Raw genomic sequence first — 19,810 nt, forward strand, 5'->3', positions numbered from 1 at the left:
GACTCCACTGACTTCAACAGATTTACACCAGTGTAACTGAGAGAAGAACCATGCTTTCTACTCTCCACATAAACTGTCAGTCAGCCAACTAAACAATAACTGATCTAAAATTATAAAAGGCAATTTATCTTACTGGACAATCAACTATCACCAATAAGCCACATTCCCATGCTTATAAACAAACTGAGATAATTAAAACTGCTCTTTCACAAATCCTGACCTGCATTTTACACATAGATGCATGTATAAAACAAACCAAATTTTGATCTCAGTTCCAGCATCGCACCTACGCTCAGTGGGGTTGCACAAAGAGCTGAGAGCAGATTGGGTGAAATCCTGGCCCCACTGAAGGTAACAAAATGTTGCCATTGGCATCAATGGTGCCAGGATTTTGTCAAATTTTTTCATTACATTCTGTCTTCAGGATGCTGGAGTTTATTATTTGTTTTAAATGTGTTTCCATCTAATTACACAGCAAACACGACTGAAGTATTTTCAATGTGAAGCTAACATTTGTGAAAATGGCAATTTCACATTTTGACTAGCTAGAATATGCAGATATACTACACATGTAAGTAACAAGTATATAAAGGGTACCACGGGAATAAGGGTGTGTTCAAAATGTTATATCTCAAAGTTTTCTTCCACCTTCTCAGAAAAACCCTTGGGACAATTCTTACAAATCAGCATCAAATATGTTCTGCATTTCATGCCCAGATTGTTATCTTTATATAATAAAAGCACTACCAGAAATCAACATGCACCATCTTAAGAACAGCAGAGTTATTTTTATCTCATTTTTGCCAAAGTGCAGGAATAAAAGGAACTAAAGCCACATTATAAAGCCAACATACCTATACTGCAGAGTAGTCTTTAGAAATGTACCAAACAAAAATGGGTCAGGATTATCCCTGGTGTTACTCAGTGGAGTGACAATGGAGATAAATTTGGCATTGTTGGCAGAGAAAACCTACTGATGAATAGGTCTTTTTATGCATGTGTACATATCAGCTACCAAGCACATTGCTTTCTTCCTAAGCTATCTGCTTTTACTACTGTTTTAGGCCTGAATTGGAAGAGTGTTTGTATCCAGCTGACCATATTCCTAAACTACTTTTTATTTTGATTAATCTTTGTTCCACTGGTAGCTATATCACAGGCTTAGTGTTTATTCATAACTGTATTATATCCTATGTGTTTCATACAAGCTATAAAGAATACCTAAAATATGCATAACCTGAACTTGTGCTTTTCTCCCTTAAGTTACATTCTATTATTGTCTTCCACAGCTTCATGTATCTAATGTTATTTCTAATATTTAATAAAGTGACTAGTATCCTTTCTGCAACTAACAAATTCAACGTCCTTTCCTACCCTATCTGGGAAGAAAATAAGTGAACAAACTTGGGTGCAATTGATTTAAAGGGACTCTGATTTAACACAGGAGAAACCAATGATGCAGGTATGATAAGAAAACAATCCTCCTAGAAGTTCAGTCCTTGATTGCCATGTAGCCATTAAACCATTAGGAAAAAAAAAAAAAAAACCAATTGCACTTTGCTAAGTACCTTGTTTTGGAAAATAAACAATTACTTTATATTGTAGCTTTTCCTAATAGGATTTTTTTTTTGTTCTTGTTTTGTTTAGTTTTTGGGAGAATAAGCATGTGTATATGTTTACATGCACAAAAACATATAGTATGTAGTCCCATTTTAGTAGTGTACTAGTCTCTTTTTCATGAGATGTTTGTACTAAAATGGGACCATTTGGGTGCAAATAGTTTTGAGTCACATTGGCCATTTTTGTACAATGTGGTTTCCACTTAATTTCACAAGATTTTGTAAGTGCATTACTGTCTTCACAAAAACATGACATTTCTTAGATGCAAAAAACTTGCAAAAAGAAATTGCAAAACATTTTCCAAAAAAATAAGTAAAATATTCCATAATTTTACACAGCCACACAATCCTTAATGCTTCCATAGCGGCGTGAGCACTGAAGTCCTCTTATAAACACCCATTTTTTACAACCAATGCAAGAAGACACCTCAAAGCATTTGTTTACTGTTTATTTACCATGTGTTTATGGTGAGCTGTGAATCTACATGTGATGCCATCTTACCTCCTCCATTCTTGTAGCAAAGATATGGGAATCTCCACACATTTCCCAACCCAATAATCTCCCCTGCCACAGAAAGCACAAATTCAACCTTATTGTTCCAGTGGCCTCTTTCGTGCACTTTCTTATCATTGCTGTGGACCAGGTTGGTACTTGAGGCTTCAGGGTCCAAAGTATCTTCTGGCTTGCCATTAATTATGGGAATAGTCTTTTCGGCGGTCATGACTCTGTGCAGCCTGGGGGGGAAGGGATAAGAAAGAAGTATGGATTTTTAAATCACTTTCACAAAACAACAAATGACCACTCACAAATCCCTCATTTGATCTTTGGCTTTGCATGTCCTATAAATATACAGGGGTTTGCTAGAAGGTGCTAAAAGTGAAGGAGATGCCAACTTTGCTAGATCAGACAAGTTCCCCCTGCCCCAAAAAGGTGGTGGTGTGGGATCGTTTAGGTGCAGTAAGGAGAATTAAAGACCCCCAGACGGCCACCTTTCAGAAATCCCTCCCCTTGCTAGGATCCCAGCTCTGCAAATCTCTCAGCTATCACCGAGACCAGCCAAAGCATATCTGACCTGCAGCCTCATACACCTTCCAGCTCCACACAGATACAAGGGGGAAGGGGAAGAATGGTTCCTGGGCTCCCCGGAAGAGCAGGCGCCCCCACTACTCACCCAAGGCTCTGCGTGTGCTGATGCGAGAGGGGCAGGGTCGCTGGGTCTCGGCTGGGCTCTGAGCGGATCCCCGTGGGCTGCCACCGTCCGCCCTGTTGCACTGGAGCCGAGAAGCTGCAGGCGCCCGGCGGCGGCGCAGGCAGGCAGGGGACGGAGGGTGCAAGGAGGGCAGGGGTAAGGGGCGCCTTATCCTCTCTCTGTCAGCTGCTGCCCGGTTCCCGGCTGCAGGGGATGGGACGCTCCCTGCTACCCACGCGGCGGAGGAGAATTTGCAACTGCTCAGCCTTTCCCGGAGCGATGGTATAACACCCGCCTCCCCCCTCCACCCAGTGCCGTCTGCCCACCGCCTCCTCCGCCCTGCATCGCATCTGGAGCATCCCAGCCCGCTCGCTCCCCCGCCCCTGCCACTGACCATCACCCCCCCCCCCCTCGCCTTTCTAGCTGTGTGTGGCGGGCGGGGGGTGTTTCCGAGCTCTCTAGGCAAGGCAGGTAGCCTGCACCCAGCCCCAAGGAGCAGCCCGGGAGAGGAGGGAGCTGTGAGCAGGTAGGGGAAGGGGAGCTCACTGCATTAGCTTCCAGCTGTGCTTGTCAGGGGAGAGCCAGGGTGGTGCTGGCAGCAGTGGGAAGAGCTATAGCCCACAGCCAAACCCAGTTCTGGAAGGGCTCAGAACCCCAACCCTTGCAGCAGCTGCTGTTTATTATTAATCAGTTACTACCTGGGTGAGGCATCCCATGAAGTGAGCTGTAGCTCATGAAAGCTTACGCTCAAATAAATTGGTTAGTCTCTAAGGTGCCACAAGTCCTCCTTTTCTTTTTACTTGAGTGAAGGGAGCACTAGGGCCAGTTAGGCCCCCATCCTACCCAGTGCTGGTCCTGTTCCTTCTCAAAATCTCTCCTCACAACTCATTCCTCATGGGCACAGCTTCCATCACTGCTAATCTGTGCTCCAGCTCGGGGCAATGGTCCCACCTCTGCCTCTGATCTTTCTTAATACACCTTTTATTAATACCCAAATCTAACAAAGAATCATAGAATTGTAGGACTGGAGGGACCTCAAGAGGTCATCTACTCCAGTCCTCTGCACTCATGGCAGGACTAAGTATTATCTAGACCATCCCTTCCAGGTGTTTGTCTAACCTGCTCTTAAAAATCTCCAATGATGGAGATTCCACAACCACCCTAGGCAATTTATTCCAGTGCTTAACCACCTTGACAGTTAGGAAGATTTTCCTAACGTCCAACCTATACCACCCTTGCTGCAATTTAAGGCCGTTGTTTCTTGTCCCATCCTCAGCGTTTAAGAACAACAATTTTTCTCCCTTCTCCTTGTATCAACCTTTAATGTACTTGAAAGCTGTTATCATGTCCCATCACAGTCTTCTCTTTTCCAGACTAAACAAACCCAATTTTTTCAATCTTCCCACATAGGTCATGTTTTCTAGAACTTTATCATTTTTGTTGCTCTTTTCTGGACTTTCTCCAATTTGTCCACATCGTTCCTGAAATGTGGCTCCCAGAACTGGACACAATACTCCAGTTGAGGCCTAATCAGCACGGAGTAGAGTGGAAGAATTGCTTTTACCACACTCCTGCTAATACAGAATGATGTTTGCTTTTTTTGTAACAGTGTTACACTGTTGACTCATATTTATCTTCTAATCCACTATGACCCCCAGATCCCTTTCCATAGTACTTCTTCCTAGGCAGTCATTTCCCATTTTGTATTTGTGCAACAGATTACTCCACTTAGGAAGGAACACTTTGCATTTCTCCTTATTGAATTTCATCCTATTTACTTCAGACCATTTCTCCCATTTGTCCTGATCATTTTGAATTATAATTCTATCTTCCAAAGCACTTGTAACCCCTCCCAGCTTGGTATTGTTTGCAAACTTTATAAGTGTACTCTCTATCCCATTATCTAAATCATTGATGGAGATATTGAACAAAAGCGGACCCAGAACTGATCCCTGTGGGACCCCACTCATTATGCCCTTCCAGCATGACTGTGAACCACTGATAACTACTCTCTGGGAACGCTTATCCAACCAGTTGTGCACCCACCTTATAGTATCTCCATCTAGGTTGCATTTCCCTAGTTTGTTTATGAGAAAGTCATGTGAGACCGTATCAAAAGCTTTACTAAAGTCAAGATATATCACATCTACAGCTTCCCCCACATCCATGAGGCTTGTTACCCTGTCAAAGAAAGCTATCAGGTTGGTTTGACATGATTTGTTCTTGACAAATCCATGCTGACTGTTAGTTATCACCTTTATTATCTTCTATATGTTTGAAAATTGATAGCTTAATTATTTGCTCCATTATCTTTTTGGGTACAGAAGTTAAGCTGACTGGTCTGTAACTCCCCGGGTTGTCCTTATTTCCCTTTTTATAGATGGGCACTATATTTGTCCTTTTCCAATCTTCCGGAATCTCTCCCATCTTCCATGACTTTTCAAAGATAATCGCTAACGGTTCTGATATCTCCTCAGTCAGCTCCTTGAATATTCTAGGATGCATTTTATCAGGCCCTGGTGACTTGAAGACATCTAATTTGTTTAAATAATTTTTAACTTGTTCTTTCCCTATTTTAGCTTCTGATCCTACCTCATTTTCACTGGCATTCAACGTGTTAGACATCCTATTACCACCAACATTCTTGGTGAAAACTGAAGTCGTCATTAAGCATCTCTGCCATTTCCACATTTCCTGTTATTGTTTCCCCCCGCCCACACTGAGTAATGGGCCTATCCTGCCATTGGTCTTCCTCTTGCTTCTAATGTATTTGTAGAATGTTTTTTGTGACCCTTTATATCTCTAGTTTGATCTCATTCTTTGCCTTGGCCTTTCTAATTTTGTCCCTACATATGCCTCCCTTTTTCCTGAGCAAGCTGTACCCTTCTATTCCAATATTCCAGTCAAGTGTATTATCCCACCAAGTCTCTGTGATGCCAACTATGTCACAGTTGTGTTTATTTACTAGCATTTTGAGTTCTTCCTGCTTATTCCCCATACTTCTTGCATTAGTATATATACAGACATATAAGGTACTGATCTGATTCCCCCGTCCCCCAGTTCTGTCTTCTCTCCCCCTTATCCGTGCTATAACAGCTCATGCTCCCCCCAGATTCTGACCCTTTCTCAGGTCTCCATGTTTTTGATTTACCTGTGGGCTTTGGTCACCTGCCCCCTTCGAACCTAGTTTAAAGCCCTCCTCACTAGGTTAGCCAGTCTGTATCCACATATGCTCTTCCCCTTCCTCGATAGGTGGACCCAATCTCTGTTTAGCAGACCTTCTCCTGGAACAGCATCTGGTGGTCAAGGAAGCCAAAGCCCACCTGGCCATCTTCGCAGCCAGGCATTCACCTCCAGGATGCATCTGTCTCTGCCTGGGCCCCTACCCTTGACTAGAAGGATCAAAGAGAACAGCATCTGCGCTCCCAACTCCTTCACCTGTACTCCCAGCGCCCTGTATGGGTCATACCTCACAGTATCATTACTGCCCACGTGGATGAGTAGCATGGGGTAGTAGTCAGAAGACTGGATGATCCTTGACAATCCCTCCATAATGTCTCGGATATGGGCCCCTGGCAAGCAGCATACCTCCTGGGATGCCATGTCAGGGTGACAGATGGGTGCCTATGTCCCCCTCTGAAGAGAGTCACTAACCACCACTACCCCACGTTTCCGCCTGGGAGTGTTGGCTGCCATCCTCCCAGCCTTGGGGGCACATGGCTTCTCCTCATTGCTTGTTGCCAGGGCAGCATATCGGTTTTCCATCACCGTGGTGGGTAGGTTGGGACTAGGGATGGAGCACTGCCTGCTGCCAGAAATAACCAGCAGCCAGTGTCTTCCCTGTGAGAAAGCCATATCCTCCTCCCCCTGGTGGTGTGACAGCAGTCCTATGATAGCTTCTTCAGCTTTAGCTCCATATGAATGCTTTCAAGGACTTCCTTGTGGGCACAGATGCTCCTCAGCCTAGCCACCTTCTCCTGTAGCTCTCCCACCTGCTTCCTGAGCGATTCCACCAGCAGGCATATTTCACACTGGATGATCCCCACAGCCTCCCAGCCTGGATGTCTGTGAGTGGGAAATCTAGGCCACAGCCTCTGCAAATCCACACCAGGATCTGGGTCGAAGCATCCATGGTTAGGCTGTCTGTCTGGATACAGGCATAGGTGGAGGAGACAGGAGCAGCATTGGCACTGGCGATGCAGCCCTTCCTAACCACAGCGATTTTATTATGTCTCCTTCCCACAAACTCCCTCCCAAAGTCCCCTGTTTGCGGTCCCCACTTTGCTAGCTTTCCTTGGTCGCTTAGCGTCTGTCTTTTAAGGCCATCTCTCCTACGTCAGCCCCACCCCCTCATTAATCACACGGGGGAGGGTGATCACAAGGCTGATTGAGGCTGATCAAAGATGATCAAGGATAATCCAGGGAGCAAAGGCTCAAACAGTCCCCCCGACACACAATCCCAACTGACTCTGTAACTGAAATAACCTGAAAGAAAGAAAAACACGAACAGCCAAACAAACTCACTCACCCCAAGAATAGTACTCACACCTTGTTCATTCATCAGAGGGATCTCCTTCTCCCTCTCTCAAACTCCCCTGTTTGCTGTCCCCTGGTCACTCATGATGGCCCATGAGTTCTATTCTCCTCCCGCCTGTCCCTCACACTCTAGGGACTACTGAATACAATGCCCATGAAAGATACCAGATTTGCAGCATGAGGGAACAAAGTTTTCTATTTATCCATAGAACGGACACTGCATGGAGAGATGCACTGCAAGCTCCTCCACCCTGCCATGCCAATGTGCCTAACCTGGAGGGGCCACCTTCCGGGATATAAAGCCAGTGTAGTCTCCAGTCAGGTCTTGGACTCCCTATTGGCACTGTTCAAATTAGGATCAACTATGACGTGGACAGTATGGGTGGCTGGTGACCCAGCTGTTGGAGGAGGCTAGCCCCCGACCCCTCCCTTTGTGCCTGAGGCATCACCCCTCCCCCTCCGCCCCCTCTCTCCCTCCCCTTCTGCCCTTCCTACCTACCAGGAGCTCAGAGCACCCCACCATGACTCCCGGCCCCAGTGCCAGGCAGCTAGGGGGACAAGGCCCCAGCCCCAGTGCGCCAGGCGGTCCGAGCGGGCAGCATGGCCCCAGCACCAGATACCAGACACCAGACAGATTGGGTCAGGGAAGACCACTGGAAACTGCAGGAGGGAGCCTGGCTTGGGGGCGGAGCATGGGCGGGGCCACGCTAGGCTGTTTGGGGAGGCACAGCCTCCCCCAGCCTACGATACCCACTGCCTATGGTGGATAGCTTTCCACTGAGAACTGGACTAAGGTTAGTCAGCATCAGTGGCCTGAACCAGTGCCTGCTGAAGGCAACAGGAAAACTGAGATGCTGTGAGTGTTTGCTCACGACCGAAGTGGTTAAGATTTGAGCTGGTGACCTCACAGTGGTCAGTGCTGTACCCCATTCCTGAGCCGTTCAGTCCCCTATCAGTTTCAGGGTTCAAAGAGGGAGTTAAACTGCTTGCCCCCATGAATGCTGTAGCACAGGCACAGATCTGTGTTTGCAGTGCAAAGCTTCCCACATTTTTTAACTGATTTTTTCACTCTGCCCTTTTTTGAAAACTTCATCTGAGTGGAGGAAAAAACTGTCTCTGGAATGTAAGTTGCAGCTCACTTCCTCTACTGACCCAGAATTTCAGCTCACTCTTCTCATCATGAATTCATGCCCAAGTCCAGCAGGAGCTTTGCACATGGCATGCAATCACAGCTGAACTCACCGACTCGATGAGAGCAAATCTCTCAACAAAGCTGTACCATAAGACAGGAGACTGGTGTTCAAGGTTTGATTTATCTTACAATCTTGCTTGCTTGCAGCAAGATGATCATCTACACTAAAAAGATTAAAACTGCATTTTTCATGCAATGGCAGATCCTGGGCCCAGGACGCTCCCCGAATAGCCTGGCTGTACCTTGGGGAAGACTGGAGGAGGATAATTCCTCCTGCCCACTCTCTGCTCCATGGCTGCTAGCTGAGCATCAAGGCAGCAGCAGCCTTCACAGCTGTTGTTACTTCCAACCTCCTCTCCACAGGGAAAAGGGCCAGTGGATTCACTTAAGGCCATTGTTTAAAATGATGCATCAAAACAGGAGTTCCAATTCCATCCTACTACTATCAAGGAAACCACGCCAAGGCCTGTATGTGGAGAACAGATATTTCTCCTACCCAGACAAAGGCAGTGCATAGTCCCACGTGCCATACATTTTTAAAACAATATACATGAGAGTATAACATGCCCCAAGCATGCTGGGAAAGAGCCACAGAGAACACAGCATTCACACAGAGTCTTGCCATGGAGTTAAAACAGACAGCACTGTCCTGGAGCAGAGCACACCACACCCAGACTGTCCTGTGACAGCTGGAACTCACTGTTCTTCCTGTTGTGCACAATGGACAATAGTGTCACCTGCTCCCCACCCTGGACACACACGCACTTCATGTGAACCGTGAGGCGATCTCAGTGCACTGCCCTTACATGTGGGAGAAGGCATATTTTAAAATTGCTCAAGGCAGATTTACATTTTGCTTCCCTTGTACACCGTGGATACACACATTTTTGCAACATTTTTTGGGGTGTGGGGGTGTGGAGGGGAGGCAACACAGCTTCTTTCATGCCTCCATTGCTAGCACACTGCACAGTACTATGTTACTAGGAAAGAGAGTGGAGACCTCGCCCTGCACTGTGCACACTCCTACCTGTAAACTTTTTTACTTCTGCTAGGCAGGATCTATGAGATGAGACAATCTATCCCTGTGCAAAGGAGTATTCTCATTATGAATAGTCCCAGGGTGAGCAGCATTTCAGTCTGAAGTGATTTTCATGTGTCAGCATGGCTGTCTCCAGAGACAGATTAGTGGTCAGTCATACAATTTTAGAATTGAAGGGACTTGGCCTATTTGGGACAAATTCTGCTTCCTATTACACCAGTGCAACCTTATTGGCTTCAGTGAAATCCCATTATCACTATATAACTGAAAAAAAAAAAACCCTAGCCAATTCTAAAAGATTCATTTTAGACTTGGTGTAAGCAAAATTGTCCAAAGACCCAGTGCAAAGATCTTGCAGGATCAAGCTTTTAGTGTGTAAATGGCTACTCAACAGTAAGGAAAAGCAGAAGCGGAATTTCATTAATGATACTGATCTGACAAATTACGTGGGATCAAAAGTCTGAGGCAATTTCAGAGTGTATGCTACAATGTGATTGAGCTTCTTTGGCAAGACCATCACAGATTGCATTTAAGACAAATAGCAATAACCTGTCTGACTCGTGTCCAAGCAATTTGGCACAATGGAAAATAAGAGGATTTATTCATTGCAGTGGATAACAGGCATTTTAAATTAAGCACCAATTGATTGTCAAAGCTCTATTTCCAGAGGCTTAACAGCTATTGTTGTAGATAGGTATCTTTCCCATCTCTAATCCATTCATCACAATGGCAGACACACTCAGTCTAGAGTTCTAGAAAGCCAGGAAAATCTCTGTTTCATCTTTTGTTGTTTTCCTGTGGGCTCCTACAGCCTAAAAGATTCCCCCTTTTCTTCCTACCTCACACTTTCCACCCTCAAGGCCTTGCCTCATTTTCACCATCACATCACCTGAGCAAGATTAAATACAACTCCATTTTTAGCATGTCAGTCTGACCCCTCAGCCGGCAAAAGGAGCCTGTGTTTACTCCATAGCACCCCTCTTCCTGGCATTAGGCCTGATTCCTGTGTATGGCAGCTCAGTAACATCCTGTGCTACAAAGCAGGCACATTTTTCCAATTTTAAAAATACTAACATGTTGGAATAGCTGTTTCTATTTTAATTCACTGAAGCAATGTTAATAAACCATAAAAAAAAAAAAAAAACCCACACAAGGTTCCTTATACTTCCCTTTGCTTCCTTACAAAGATGAGAGCCCTTTCCAGTGTTTTTCAGGGACTCCTGCTCTGAAGACTGAGAGAGGGTGTGGGGTAGGATTGCCATATTACAAGGGACATCCCTTATATTAATAGAAAATTGCCTCTCCTGTACTAAATCAGCATGGGATGCCTTTTATTCTGTATTTCAATATATTATAATTATTATCATTATGCAAAGCCAGTTTCATTACCTTATCTTCCAATGATAGAAAGTTTGTAAAATTAGATGATGTAGTAATGCACAATCGGTCCCATGATTTACTAAACCAATGTACTTACACTGCAGGCCCCTATGCACTGCCCGAAAAGCACTGAAACACATTTACCTAAAAGACCACCCTCTAAAAGATCAACAACAAAAAAATCCAGTAGTCAAGGGTGTCCACACAGACAGGGTGATAAAGGGCAAAAGGCAATGCGGTGTGGGGAGGGAAGGAAATAGCTATCCAAGTAAGCAATTATGATCAAAAGTAGAAAGCACCCTTGACATAACAATATTTTAAAATGTTTTTTCAAAGGAACAGAGAAAGATGGATTTCAGGGAAAATGGGTTCTATCCTCTAGACCCCTCCCACAGCAAAGGCCCTGCCACCTACTCACATAGGATGCGATGCAGTGATGGGAACCTTCAGCAACAAGTGGGGTCAGATATGCATCAGGCCAAGTTTAAGAAAGATGTCTCAAGCATAGCCGGGGCCTATACCATTCAAAAATCAACAGGGCATCTCAAAAATCAATGGGCAGCCAAGCACACATGGTAGGCCTCCTGTGGAAACGGTAGTTCAAGCTGATGGGGCACATGTGCTGCAGAAGGTGCCAGCAATGGAGAAGTCCAGCTGCGAGGGAATTACAACAATCCAGCCCTGTGCTCACATGGGGGAAATGTTACTGCTGGGAGGTTTTGATGTGCCAAATACGAGTGCAGCCTGGTTAAACTGGAAAAAGAAAGAAACACTATTGAACCATGTCCAACCTAGGGGGCTTTGCGTAGGAAGGGTGAGCTTCAGCGTGGTATCTAGAGACCTCTTCTGACTTTGTATCGGCTAATGAGTCCCTTCCGTAAGTGATGAACCAAAGGAAGAGAGAGCATCCTCATGACAAAGAGCTTTACCCAGCAGCAATATTTCCATTTCCCCAGGCTTAGCTCAGGGTAAAGTAGCTCTCATGCACCCAGCTGGCAATATTGTTCAAACTTTCCTCCAGAGCAGAGGCTGAACTTGCAGTGCCCATGCAGAGATAGAGAGTTATGTAGCATCAACGTACTGAGCCAATGTTTGCTACAAGGTCTCATGTGAGAGTTGGACAACCTGGGGAAAAGGATAAATCTTTGAGGAAAGCTGCAGTTCAAATCCTCTGCACATATTCTCAGCCAGCTGCAGATTTCAGAATTTTTAGCATTGCTGATGCTGCAAGAAGGCAGAAGAGTGAAGGCCAGAATGCAGTGGCTGCTCTCGGCAGGAATGGAAGGTCCCAAATCCTACAGCAATGTCTCTTTCCTACTGCATGGGAGGGAGCAGGGAAACAGACGAGATTCTTGGTGCACCATAGGATTGGGATCTATGTGGGCAGAGAGTTAGAGCATGGTGAGTGGACCAACCCATTGCAGAGGAACCACTGACTCCAAATGGGGGGAGTGACATGGTGGGCTTCAGCATCTGCAGTAACCCATGGACCATAGCTCACTGCTGAAGTTCCCAGTGCCTTACTTCCTGGTGTGGAGGGGAAGGCAGTTCTTCTATGCAAAGCCCATTTACTCGGGCTTCATGCTGATTTTCATAACTCAGGTTGAGTTTGTAATAATGGCAGTTTAAAAAAAATCTTCTTCTGGTTTGCAACCTGAGCTACTTAATGATATTGAAAGAAAGTAAACATAGAAGTAGTTATACACACACACACACACAAACACACAATCATTTTTCTGAACATCACTGAACTTTATATCAGTTTTTCCTAAAATTTAGAAAACTCAAATGTAATTTCAAATATTTAAAAATGTGTAACTAGTCTTAATATACTATGCTGTATCTAACATTAATTACTAGCCCTGATATAGCATTGATTATGCATATACCTTAAAGGGGTTTACCAAGATGGGTAATTATCATCCTCATTTTTCTAGCTGGGTAAACCAAGACACAGGGGGGATTAAGTGACATATTCAAGGTCACACAGTAAGTGAATGGCAAAACTTGGAACAGAACCCAGTTTTTCTGTCTCCCATTCCAGTTCTTGATCCACTGGGTGATAGCATAACAGTTAACTCCTAATTAAAGTGGCAGTAATACGTCACCCCAGTATTGTATTACTTTGTATATGATTTGGGATCAAAGGTGTAATGTCCAGCAGGACACAATTTTCAGACAGCAAATCTTCCAATACATCAAGTCTGATCAACACACCAAGTCCAGTGAAAAAGAGCTGGACATAACCCTTTTCATCATTTAATATCACCAGACCAAAGTTCACCAGAACGGTGCTACACAACAATGTGAGGATCTCCCTCCTTCTACCCCAGGAGCTAAGTGCCTATCCAGCACTCCCCACCCAGACACAAAGGATCACGCCTGAGTCTTGAATATGAATTCCCTCAACCACTGTCCTAGGAACGGTACAAATACATCATAAGGGTCAGTCTCTTTGCCCCCCTCCCCCCCCCCCATGCATAGAGTCTAAATAAAGAAAGGTTGGGAGGATAGACAGAAGCACAGAGAAGTGCCTGACATCATAGAGCAGCTTGGTGGCAGTGCTGGGAAGAGAACCCGCCGACCTGAGTCTAGACCAGTGGTTCCCAAACTGGGGTTCGTGAAATGTTCAAGGAGGTTCTCGGGAAAAAATTCCCTAATGGCGGACAGAGCTGTCCCTAGGGACCCCGGGGCCAGCAGCCCAGAGCCCCTGGACTTCCAAGAGCTAAGCAGATCAAAGCCAGCATATCTATCACACGGCAGAGATTTAAACTTCAAGACTCCTTATAAGAAATGCAAAGGGAGGTGGATATTTTTTGTTGTTTTTACAGTGATGATGAAGAACAAGTTTAAGCTTCGTTGTAATGTGTGTGGTTTGCCTGGACTGCTCAAGACCTGAATGCTTGTGTAGGAGGAATTCTTGATTTAAGTTGGCTTTTTAAATCCCTGCATGCTGTTTCACATCGGATACTCCTTGATGAAACCTAGGAGCCTTGTCATATAACAGGCTTATTCAAAGTGATACAAGCGACGGAAGTGAGATCTCGGAAGAGTGTTGCTGTTTTCATAATGTAATAAAGATACTGTCATGATAAATAATAATTAATACATAGTAATCAGCACATCATAAAAAACAATTTTATATTTCCAAGATCACTGCTTTTCTAATTTATACTCAGGTAAAGGAGAAAATCCCTGGAAATATTCATTTTTAGGAGGGGGTTCACGAGACTTGACATTTTAGTGAGAGGGGTTTGCGATTATTATTATTCAGAGTTGTCAAAGTTTGGGAACCACTGATCTAGACCATTCTGCTTCCTCGTTATGCATAGCAATGTAGTTGATACTCAGGAGACAGGATGCATTCTGGCATACTTCCACTCAAAAAACCAAAAGACACCTAGAGAAAGTTGCTACCATAGAGGTTCTGCTATTTAAATACTACTCAGAAACCATAGCTTTCTATCAGTAATCTGTGGCAATATGATTAACTCCTCAACTAGCATTTCTCATACATACATACATACATATAAATTCCATCCCCCCCACACAGTAAAGGCACTAGTTCTTCAGTCTGTGGCAGTAATTTTGCCCTCTAAATGTTTGTTAATCACTCTGTTTATGCAATCCTTGTGACTAAAGTCAAACCATTTTTGGTGGAAATGCTTCAGTTTTGGCCATGCTGGAGAAGAAGCATTCGATGCTGAAGTGGCAGTGGTTGGAAGAAAAGGTGAGGCACTGTAGTGCTAATACATTCAGAAATACCTAGTCCTAGTAATACCAATACCTAGTAATGGGATTGGTTTTTATCACTCTAGGATACTGCTGGTATTCATTACAGTGATGAATGCTAAATTCCTACAGAATGCAAGCTGGCCTGATGTGCCTAAACAGACATGCTGCTACTGCATCAGCTCCTTTATATACGTTACAGGTGACACCTCAGAACAAGTACACAAATAGGCCTTTCTTCTGGTGTCTCTTGGAGCATTGCTAATTAAGAATTAATTGCCTTCAATAAGATTCCAGCAGAGAAGGGAATGTGATATTGTGGATGCTTCTGCCAAATTTCACTCCTGTATACTGCTAGTGAAAAGTATGGAAGAGGGGTTTGGGGTTTTTTTTGTTTGTTTGTTTGTTTGTTTATAGTTGTGTTGACTAAATTTAACTATATTCCCCATGTTCAGATTTTTAAAGTTACTTTAGTACTGGATCACAAACTCCCTTTATTAAAACATTTTCTTAACAGTTGACTCAGCACTGCTTCAATACCTGTAAATTTATATTCAGTGATGCAAGGAATAACAAGCACTTTAGCTAATAGACCTGAAAAACATGAGTTGAATTTATTAAAAAAACAGAACAAAATGACTACATTATTCTGCTGTAATGGTTCACCCTCCTATGCCCTACAATAGCAACATCACTGTGTTTTGGGTGATAAACAAGAGAGCATGCTGGAATTTTACAATGTGTCGTCCTCGCTAAAAATATCATTGTGTGTACAGCCTCAGGTGTGAACTTCTTTGTGTCTATCATATTTCAAACACTTTTAACATGTAGCAGCATGTGATGCATAGGGGATGGAGGCACTCGCTGCTACTTACTAATTTCGACTCTGCTGAGATCAGTTGGAGAGCTGAAAGAAGAAGATACATTTCTAAAGTGGATCACGAATAAGAATACCAGAAACATGTATAATTTGCTGTTGGTTGGACAGCTATTTTTCCCCATATCAAGTTAAAGCTAAAAAGGAAAATCAATAATTAAAGTAGATTGTTGCAAACAGCACAGATTATCCTTCAGTTTACAAAGCTCTGACCTGCTAGTAGAACAAAACGCAGCAGGTACAGATGCTTACTTTGCTGGCACATATTTCAAAAACCAACTACTGATGAGTGTGGTGGGAAGATAAGAGAAGAAATACATGCCCAATTTGCTGTCCTCGCTGTCCAGCAATGGATGGTGTCTACTTGATTGTCAGGTGAGTCACAACAAACAAATTTGCTGGCAAAATCTTATGGGGGGAAAAAACCTCTCAGAAACTCCTGTTAATGGTTTGAACTCTGAATTGTCAGAAAGCACATGATTATTATTCAGAACATTGTAGAATATGTCCAGTATACCATTCCCATGTAGAAAAGGTCCTATGCATAGCAACGCTGGAATTGTTCCTGATCTCAGTGGGATTTAGGCTCCTAAGTGCCTAAATCCCTTTTGAAAATAAGCCTTAGGCATTGCAATGCTGAGCCCAGCAATGCCTAAATGCCATTAAAAATCTGGACCTAACACTTTTAGAATTACAGAGGTCTAATCATCCCTGGAAATGGTCTGTGATACCAAAATAAAGTCATTTCCATGATGGGCCAATGTGTAATTTTTTTTTTTTTCGCAAGAGAAATCAACATTGCAGAGGAAAGTTAAAGATAAATAAATCTAGGGGGACATTGAGAAAAGGCAAGTCAGAGAATAGGTAGACTTTTGCAGTAAATAACATAAAAGGTGCAAGGTTAGGAATGTCACCCAAGGGACAGATAATGGCAAATGCCCCAGGGCTCTATTTGTGCATGTTGTCTAATGTTCAGCCCTGGTGTAATTCCATTGGGTTCAGGAGAGCCTATACCAGGGATGAATTTAGCCCATTGGCTTGGAAGGAAGGAAGATGGTTTAACTGGGGTTAAGAATTGTCATTCTGATGATTTATGGTAGGTACAATGTCCTGGGTATCAATTTTTAAAAGACTCCATTGGAAGTCCTAATTTCAGCTTGGCAGATTACTTTTTGTGAATGTTTTATAGCTAGAAGAGCTACTCCTGCACCCTGATTAGAACTGTGTTTAAGCTAGCAAAGTCATGAAGCAAAAATGAATCCTGGCATCAATAGGATTCATTACCAGATGTCATACTTGTTACTTATACCAATGAAGGGGCAATGAAGAGGTATTTATAGTGTAACAGTATCCATGTAAATGAATTAGAAGAAAAGCAGTGGTACAATTATAAGTAAAAGTTATTAATCAGCACCAGGATTTATTAATGTAAGTTTAGTGTCCATAAATTTTACACTGTAAAGTCAGTGTCATCACCAATTACAGATGTTAAACATAAATTATGTTTAAAGGAGGGGAAAAGACCCATTGAGAAGAAGAATTTAATTGACCTGAGGTGACAGCCAGAATTTATCTATTTATTTAGCATATTACAGGACCCAGTGTAGTTTTGTACTTGCAGTTTTCACCCAGTGCATCATTTTGGGGCCAGTCCTGGAGCTTCTCAGCACACAGACCTCTCCTAATAATATCTATAAATATCTATAAGTGGAGGGTTTGCAGATTTGGGCCATAAGGGTAAAGTTTTCAGTGGGATTTAGGAGCCTATGTGGCTTAGGCACTTAAGTGCCTAAGGGGGAACTTTTCAAAGGTACAAATGGCAATTAGGTGACTAGCTCCCTCTGACTTTCAAAGAGCAGTAGGTGCCTCACTGACATTTGTGCCTTTGAAAAAACATTCCCTCAAGTTACTTAATGACTTTGAAAATGTTACCTGAAGTGTTTTTTTCTCATCAGTAAAGGGTTTCCTTTGGAGGAAGAAGCAGGTCCTCCTTATTTCTCTTTTAAAGGCCTGATTTGCAGAGGTGCTGAGCACCTGCTGTTCCCACTGATTTATCATTAGTATAATTATTTAATCACGTTGATTACAGTACTGCCAGGACGTGCCAATCAGAGGACACCATTGCACTGGGCAATGCAGCAAGACAAAGTAAGAATCAGTCCCTTCACTGGAGAGCTCACAGTCTAGGTTAAAACACAAAAAGCACATGTAACATAAGATGGAGAGAGAAGAGAAGGAAGACAAGGATAGCAGTGATGGGACCAGGTGAGTCACATAGACTAGCTGTGTGCACAATCTCAAGGGATTTTTTAAGGTCTAAATAAACAATGAATATTAATGATTTCAACAATCCCTGCTACGCACCTGCCTGGTTATCATCATATAGCGTCAGTATCTGAAAATCAAGGGTGAAATCCTGACCCCATTGAAATCACTGGCAAGGACTTCACTTCAGGTTCTTAAGCCAAACCTGTTATTCATACTGTAATATATTAAGATTGGCTCTAGAATGATTAGTCTGGAGTTTCTGAACTCATTAGCACTTATTCCAAAGTTTAGTAACTGCACAGAAGATGTTTCAGAGTTTAGAAGCCTGGAAAGTCTGGAGTTAACTGATATGGGGCTTAGAAACTTCACACCGACTACTACAGAGTTTACAGCCAGTTTCACAGTCAATCCAGAGTTTTAGATCTTTATAACTTCTAAACTCTGTAATGGTGACTTTGAAATTTAAAAGTTCTGTTGTGTTAGGCACAGACTGCAGCTTTGCATATTGTAATAGGCCATAGTGGCCAGAAGCTTAACTATGGCCATTGAAAGCAGGTTCAAGTTAGAGCAGTTTTAAGGCCACTCTAACTTGCACATGGGATGCAGTCAAATATAGACTGATTCCATGATTAAAGCAGGAAGAGGAAGGTCATTGATTAACCTCATATATTCCCCAGATTCATCTCTTCTGGCATAAAACCAAGCGTACAAAATTTCAGACCAAAGTGAACTGTAACAAAGTTGGAGGGGGCTTCAAGATCAGGCTGAGAAAGGAAACGGTTTCACAACTTTAATTTTGGAGACACTACAATGGCTCCATATCCATCACTGCTTTTATCTTTCCATCCAAAGTGAAATGACCTCTGTGTGTGCTAATGTTCCATTAGCCCAGGATGGAAGTACTCGGGGGACCCGAGTCACATGCTTGTGAGCATGTATTATTTCAAATCCAAACCCAGATTAGCCTTGGGAGGTTGATTGTCATTTCACTGGGGGGTGAAATTCAAACCCTGTAGAGGGCCATATTTTGAGGACTTAAGTGAAGAATAAACCACATGGTGACCCTCTGCAGAGGAGAGAATTTCACTCTTGTGCATTAATTGGGTCTGTTCATAGAGCCAAGCATCAAAGATGTCCCAGCCTGAATGTCTCTCTCACCATTCAAAAAATGTGCAGTATAGTGTCAAAAGTCTTAAGTGTTACTAAACCCAGTGTATAGAAGGCCAAGAGGATTCTAAACTCTTGGTATCCAGGTATTCATAAAAGAATGCTGCCATTATGCCCCAGGTGTTTTCAAGGACTTCTTGTCTCTTACATTCTGTAAATGTCACTGAACAGCAGGACATAAAATATGCATCAGTTAGAACCTCTCCCCCCCCAAAAAAAAGTTAACATATCCAGTCACATCAACCTCAAATCTACATTGGATGTAAAGAGTAGCACAATTAAAAACGAGAGAAGAAATTTTATTCATCCGATGTTGGAACCTATCCCTAAGTTAGAAATTTATAGTACTGCAATGTCTTATTTTTTAAAAATCTAGTCATTTGTGGTAGATATAATGAATGCTGCAAATGTAAATGACTTATCTCAATCTTCCAATGCAAAAAAATGCAAATAAATTAGCATTAATGCAGTATTAAGGTGAAGAAAACAAGTACTCAAATGTCAGTACAAAACAAAAATTTAAGATGTGCCAAAAATGTGACAACTTAACTAGTGCACATTGCATGTAGAGCATCTATTAACTACGAGAACAATATATTAATGTTTCTATTTTACAAGGGCAGCAAGAATGGAAAAAATATACTGTCAGTGTGAAGAATAAATACAAGATTCCTGAATTTCAATATTTCAGAATACTAGGTTTTTACGTTTAAGATTCCTGTTTTAAAAAATAAAGTACAAGAAGTATTTAGCTACTGTTTTCATGTAATTTCTTACATCCAGTGGTATTTTAAGTTCTACATGTCTCCA

At 42.9% G+C, this 19,810-nt stretch overlaps 1 protein-coding gene across 2 annotated transcripts in view; it reads right to left on the reverse strand.

Annotated features, from left to right (window-relative positions):
• The window catches only part of SLC6A11 (solute carrier family 6 member 11), a 286,531-nt gene that overhangs the window by 198,578 nt on the left and 68,143 nt on the right, over positions 1–19,810 (reverse strand). The window contains exons 1-2 of one of the 2 annotated variants that reach the window (XM_048858228.2): positions 2,792–3,131; positions 2,122–2,354 (exon numbers count right to left, since the gene is read on the reverse strand). In XM_048858228.2, coding sequence (XP_048714185.1) covers positions 2,122–2,341 — 220 coding nt within the window. In that variant the 5' untranslated portion in view covers positions 2,342–2,354; positions 2,792–3,131. Of the gene's footprint in view, positions 1–2,121; positions 2,355–2,791; positions 3,132–19,810 lie in introns of those variants that run through there. The other variant, XM_048858227.2, reaches the window with a different exon arrangement.

This window comes from Caretta caretta, chromosome 7 (genome assembly GCF_965140235.1).
Source record: "Caretta caretta isolate rCarCar2 chromosome 7, rCarCar1.hap1, whole genome shotgun sequence".
NCBI classification, from domain to species: domain Eukaryota; kingdom Metazoa; phylum Chordata; order Testudines; family Cheloniidae; genus Caretta; species Caretta caretta.